At 37.4% G+C, this 6,762-nt stretch overlaps 1 protein-coding gene across 2 annotated transcripts in view; it reads left to right on the top strand.

Moving 5' to 3' along the window:
• Nucleotides 1-6,762, top strand: part of LOC110031691 (putative ion channel POLLUX-like 2) — a 140,945-nt gene that overhangs the window by 75,691 nt on the left and 58,492 nt on the right. For both annotated transcript variants that reach the window (XM_020735028.1, XM_020735029.1), the window contains exons 7-8: nucleotides 3,391-3,489; nucleotides 3,564-3,718. In XM_020735028.1, coding sequence (XP_020590687.1) covers nucleotides 3,391-3,489; nucleotides 3,564-3,718 — 254 coding nt within the window. The remainder of the gene's footprint in view (nucleotides 1-3,390; nucleotides 3,490-3,563; nucleotides 3,719-6,762) is intronic.

Here is a 6,762-nt window from a genome sequence, read left to right as displayed (position 1 = left end):
TGCTGAACCTGCTTCCAGCCACCGACTGACCATCTACCAGATCACTTTGTCCTCATACATTTGCTGTTGTTAGCCACAACCCCTGCCGTTATTACTGTTATCCCACCCCAACTAGCCATTACACCCGCTGTTCAGCTGGAGTTCATCGCCCTTACCTTTGGCCAAGGGCGTTGTTATTGTTTGTTTGTCTTAATATGTCAATATTGTAAACTCCTTTAATTTTCAACAGTAATATTTATATTTTATTGTGGTTACCGGCATCAACCTAAATTCATCCAAGTGATTTTCCTACTATAATTGTCAATTGGTACTTACTTTTTCTCACACTCTTCCGAGATATAAAAATCATTGGAAGTCCATATTATAGTTATGCTCCCCTAATTATGCATGAACCCCCAGGATTCTTTATTCCCCAAAAAGTTTTCAATCTCCTAATGACATATCCTTGTTTCACCAACAATTTGTGTTTTAACCTAGTTGTTTTTCTAGTCTTCTTTTGATAGTTCTATGTTATAATTGATTTTAACGTTTCAAGTGTCTAGCAAGAAAGTAAACTAAGCATTGAAGGTTATAACAACTTAAAATTATTCACGACTTTCAAAAATCTAGTTTGGAATTTTCTAGATTTTAAAGTATACGAATCCAAAAGAGCAAGAGATTTTAAGTTTATGCATGATTTTAAACAAAAATATGAATTGCATTGAAGAAATCAAAACTAAGTACAAAAATAAAGAAATGAAAAATTGGATAAGCGAAATCCTTGTTCCTAAGACTTGATTGTCACCAAAAATCTCTTCCTCATTTGATTAAAAGCATGTACTCTATCACTCACACACAAACATGTGAAAAACTCTCACCCATTATCACTTCCTATTACTTACCCTTACTCTCCACTAGTTCTTTACTCACTAGAGGCTTCCATACTGTTTCAGTGAGTTCCCTCTATCGTCAATTGGTGAGCTTTTTATCCGCCCGTTTGATCGAACCGTCATCAAATTGCAAAACACTCTATGCTGGTGGGTAGTGCCGGAGCGCTATGTACGGACGTGGCGGCAGTGGGTTCGAGGGCCACATTTTGTGACTTTGAATCTTCATGTTAGTGCGTCGGGCAATGCGATGCTGATTGTGTGGGCCCTTGGGCGTTAGACTTCAAACCCTAGAACATTGGCGTCTGACGCCTCAATGTTTTGCTCTTGGGATTTTGGCTAAAAAAATTTTGCTTTGGGCGCTGAGGCACTCTGTTCGTGGTGTGGCTACAATACCCTTCTGGTGCAAGACATTTTGTTTGGGCGCTAGGGTGCCAACTTTAAAGTGCTATATATATTCCCAAGTGCTAAGTTCTTTCATGTATATGACATATATACATTAAATATACTAAAAAATAACATAAAACTATCACTAAAAGTTAAAAAAAATAACCACTATACAGAACATCACCTTTTTCATATATCACCATTTCAATTTAATCATGCTAGAGACACACCACCTAAGAAAGATCAACAATACAACACTTTTACAAGAGAAAACTAGATTAAATAACCTCTTTTGCATAAAACAAAAGTTAAAAGTTTCCAAAATAAAGTTTTAAGCAACATAATTGTACTGAGATACAATTTAAAATCATATTTTTAATAAAAATAAGCGGCAACAACCAGGCGGCAGAATCTCGATTTTTGCCTTCACAAAACGAAAGCCGCCTTGATCTGATGTAATTGTAGGTGACCACTCCTTCGTTGAACCCACACATTAATTTAGCTATTTCTAGCTAACATAGCCATATTTAATTCGATGATTGGTTTTAACCTGCACCATTAGGTTAAGTTACGTGACGGTGCATTTGAGGCCATCCTTGAGAATTCATATAGGCAATACGAGTGTGACGTTGAGCCTGAGTATTGCAGAAAATGCGGAATCGTAGTTTGCAATCCCGTTCGCAATCGTGGTAAAGATGATCCAAAGCTGGGCTTATTATATTTCTTTTTCTTTCTTTCTTTCCTTTTATACTACTAGCTTTTCTATTTTTCTATTTTCCAATTAGGTTCTTTCCTCATGGGGCCTTTGTATAGCTTGTAATAGGGTTTTAGAATTCTTTTTTTTTTGTGTTTTGTATTGGAATAGCTACTGGCATCTCATTTTCTCTCTAAAAGCTGTCTCCAAGTGTTCGGGTGGTGCTCTGGTTGTATCTCACTCCCCAGTTGGTGAGTATTTTCCCTCTATTCCCTTCCGCACCCTGCCTAGATCGCTCCCAACAACTGCTGGGACCACCCTCCGTTTGTTGTTTTTCTGCAATTTTTTCGCCGCCGCCGCCTTTGACAACTGTCTTTTTGCTGTCCAGCAGTCCACCGTTTCTCCCGCTGCCATTACTGTTACAGACCTTCATCTTGCTGCCGCTTGTCGGAATCCCCTTTTCCTTCTCTTTCATCACCCGGAATAGTCAACCTACTGTTCCTAGGGTCTCCCTGCTGCTATACACTCAGTACTGTCACGAAAACAACCCTACGAAAGCCCCTACTTGAGGCAACCACCACCCTTCAAGCATTCCAGCCACCTGCCCACCCTTCCCAATCCACTTAGCCGACCACCACCAACTTGAGTCAGTGTGTCATGTCTTTTGTGTTTTTTTATTTCTATGTGTCGGTTGTAACTGCTTATTGGCTTTTCAGTAATAATATTTATTTTTCTATTGTTGTGTGGGTTAACTCCTGTATCAAAGAGGATACAAAATCAACTAATGAAGAGAATACAAGAGGTTGCACATTGCCATCATCATCCTAGATATTGGCACCCGTTATCAAAGGAAATGACTAGGAGTTATAGTTTACCCCTATCCGGATAACCAGTTTTTTAAATAGGCCATAAATTGTCTTGTTCTTGATTTAATCCTCTCTTAATTTTTTACTAATGATATCTGGATTAAGAACATATCATTTAAAATTTTTATGTTAATATCAACGTTAGGGTCAGTTTTGGTGGCGAGAATTCCCAAATATGAGTTGAAGATTTTAAGCAATAATGAACATCTCAAAACCATAATTTTATATTAATGACTTTCCTTCTTGACTGCATCATCTGTCAAAGTTAAAGTTTATTGGTATTGGTGATTATTGTTCCTCATCATTGACCATGAATTTTTCGTCTTTGATCATGATTCTGATCATCAATCTTGACCAACAATTTTCCATAATATTTGGTTTTGGGCTGCATAATACCAAAGTGGTTTTGCCCATTTGAGATTTTCTCGTGCATATTTTGTGAGCACTACAATTTGCTTATGCTAGCAAAAATGTCTTCCTTGACTTCATTTATTAGGATAACTTCTCACCGCTGTTTGAATTTAATAGCAAAAATTTTCGTTTTTAAATATGGCTTTTTAATTTTCTTATCTTGCAGCAAAGAACACGTGTTGAGCGTATTCTTGGTCTTGTCTTGGCCATTTGGGGCTTACTATTTTATTCTCGCTTGTTGAGCACGATGACAGAACAATTCAGAGTAAGTTTTGAAACAAATGAATTTTACTTCTCTATGGTTGACATTATATAATTTACATATTTCTGTTATGACAGTATAATATGCAAAAGATCCGAGAAGGAGCACAGCTACAAGTTATGGAGACTGACCATATAATTATATGTGGTGTTAACAGTCATCTAATGTTTATATTAAAGCAACTAAATAGGTTCCATGAGTCTGCAATTCGTCTGGGAACTGCTAAAGCAAGGTAAATATCTAAAGAAGTACTATTTACCAAAGCCTCTGGAAAACATGAATGCTTTTGAATTACTGTTTCCACACACTTAAACTTTCTTTCCTTCAAGAATCTCTGTAATGCTCTTGGATTATTAAGACGTTACAACCTCTTTGTGATAGTTCCCGTTATGCAGTATGTTTTCTATCCCTCCGGATTGATTTTTTTTTTCTTGGTTGTATAACTGAAGTTAGTGTGATGGGGAATCATCTTGCCATCAGAGCCTAATAAAGCTTTATTAGGAATTATGCATATGTATCAATGCAGGGTGTCCAACCCTAGACGCGGCATTTTGTCATGATTTCTTGCCTTGGACCGGTTCGGTCTAGGCAAAGGAAGGACCGATCAGTCCTTCCAGGCATGGGCTTCCCTCCTATTTGGAGCGGGCTTCACTACTTTTTACTCTAGGTTTATATATATGCTATTTCTTCGTGTTTAGGTCAGTTTTCCCTTCTTGTGTTGCATTTAAGGGCGAGTGGTGCTTCGACTATATCTTGTTCCGGGGTAGTGACTATTCTCAACTTTTTCCCTCTTTCGCATCCTTCACGTCATTGCCATGCATCCTACCTTGCGGCAGCTGCCCAGGACAGCTGCCATTGCTGTTCTTTCCTTTAATTCTCTTTTCAGCCACCTACCTTCCACAATTCCTGCTGTCCTCCTTCTAAATCAGTCACTAGCTTTCCCCATACTGTTTACGGCAGCCCACAATCTTCCAACATGCCATCCAACATCCCAGGAGTAACCAGCCCGCCTGCCTTCCCAATCTTAGCCACTTTGCTGCTGCTGACTTGTACCATCCTCCTCCACCTGCCATACCAACCCCTATTGTCTGCTGCTATCTCATAGTAGTCCCCATACGCCAGTTATCCCACTTCCTTGTCGCAACCTTGTCTACGACCTACTGCCATTTCTTGGCAACCATCCTACACCAACCCTTTTTCTTGCCTACCACTGCCGCCTAACGCCCGTCCATTCTGTATACTCGTCAACCACCCCTTTGGGATACAATCCTAGTTGCATTTGTGGAGTCGGTTTCCACTTCTATTTTTGTTTGTGCGCGTATTATTTTTCTCTAATTTTGAATTCAACAATAATATTGGATTTACCTATCATTGTTTGGGTTGACTCCAGTATCATTTGGTGGTAGAGCTAGCCCAACCCTAGTCTCATCGTATGGTTCCTAGCATCCACCACTACCCCACGCTATCTTCACCCAAAAAATTTATTTCCTACCCTACATGAGCCCTACAGGCCTCATTCCACCTATCAAAACCCAAAATCTAATTGTTCCGCTGAGGAGACAATTGTTGGAACTTGATCAGGAGTTTACCATGGAAGAGTTACAATGACAACTCCACCAAGTGCTGCAACGACTCTATGACATTGAGAAAATATCCCATGTAGAGGTTACCTACTAGCGTGGTAGCAAGATCCGAAGTGGAGAGTGGAAGGAATACTTGAATTTCATTTGTAGGGATGATTCCAGTGGAGAAGAAGACAAACAATGATGTTTTGGGATACAATGTCAGAGGTGACTGAGAGATAAAATACTTGCTAAAGGATACAAAAATGAATTGTCTGTTACAGGATACAGAAATGAAGTATCTGTTAGAGGATAAAGAAACGAAATATCTATTGGAGGATATAGAGGCTCAGGAGTGTTTTGGCTCCATAAATTTTGACCGCCCTTGACTTTGCATTTGGTTTGTGTTGAGAGAGTTTTGATGGTCAAATTTTCAGAAGGCTCATGAGTAGTAGATAAGGCATTGTCCAAAGATTTTGCTCTCATTTTGCAAGGACTTTTTGATCTAGGATTTGAAGTTTCCTATAAGTGTAAGCATTTATTCTTAATTACCTCTTCTAATAACAGAGCTCTTTTGTTTAAACTTAGTCATTTAACACTAATTAATCAACATATTGTTGCAACAAACATACGCTTGAAATTATAAATTTTTTCACTTGAAGCTTAAAAACAGATGGTGGGGGAAATGATAATATAATCAAGATCCTATAGTTCCTTCGTTCCAGGTTGGTTGACAATCCACAATTTCTCACTGATCTTCAAGTGTGGTATTTAATTTACAAAATAATTTTGAAAATTGTACGGCTTGAAATCATTTAAATTTTGAGATATTCACAAAAATTATTATGATCTCGCATTCACATAACTTCATTTAGAGCTTTAAAAAAATCGCATTCTGTTTGCTAGCAGCATGTTGCAAATATAGTTGCGAGATTTCCAAATTTCAAAACTTCCAACTTTGAATTATTTTTTAACCCTAGGAGCCTAAGTTTTTGCACACAAAATTTTAAATATTTTAAAAACCTAAGACCCTATATTTCAAAGCCCAAAATTTCCGCATATTTTAAAATTCAAATGTTTCGCATTTTAAATAATTTTATAAATTCAAAAGAATAAAAAAATTTTAATTCTTTATAAGTTCAAACCAGCTGAAATTTCTACAGTCTCTCGGTGTAAACCCCCTGTCAGGGGTCATTGGAAAATACCAACCTTCTCAGCTGTTTTAAAAAGCTTGCTAGTTTGTGTCGTGAGACACTAAGGCGAGGAGAAAAAATAAATTATTTAACCCACGGTCTTAAAAGTCGCAATGGGCGTTCAATGTACCTGCTTAAATAACCAAATTACAAGCAAACATTTTCCTGAGCGATAATTTACTTTCCTCGAACGGTGCATAATTCCCACGGATGGGTACTAGCATTTTCAAAGACAAGTATTTGAAAACCCTAATTTTATAAAAAAAAATTTCCATATGAGTCCACAATTTCTTTAAATGACAGTTAATTCTCAACGACGAGTGCTCGAGCTTCCTTGCATGGGCATTTAAAAAAAAAATATTTTTCGATATCCATTTTATAACCTTTCGAGCGAAGCAGCAATGTTGGCAGTAATCCAAAAGACGATGAAATGAAAATATAAATTATAAAAAAAGCAAAAAAAAAGTGCAAGATATAATTTTCTATTTTTTTGCTTTTTTTAATATATATATATATATATA

The sequence above is a fragment of the Phalaenopsis equestris genome, unplaced genomic scaffold (assembly GCF_001263595.1).
Source record: "Phalaenopsis equestris unplaced genomic scaffold, ASM126359v1 Scaffold000840, whole genome shotgun sequence".
Classification (NCBI taxonomy): Eukaryota; Viridiplantae; Streptophyta; class Magnoliopsida; order Asparagales; family Orchidaceae; genus Phalaenopsis; species Phalaenopsis equestris.
Note: the sequence above shows the minus strand (reverse complement) of the source record. Positions and strands in the feature narration are given on the sequence as shown.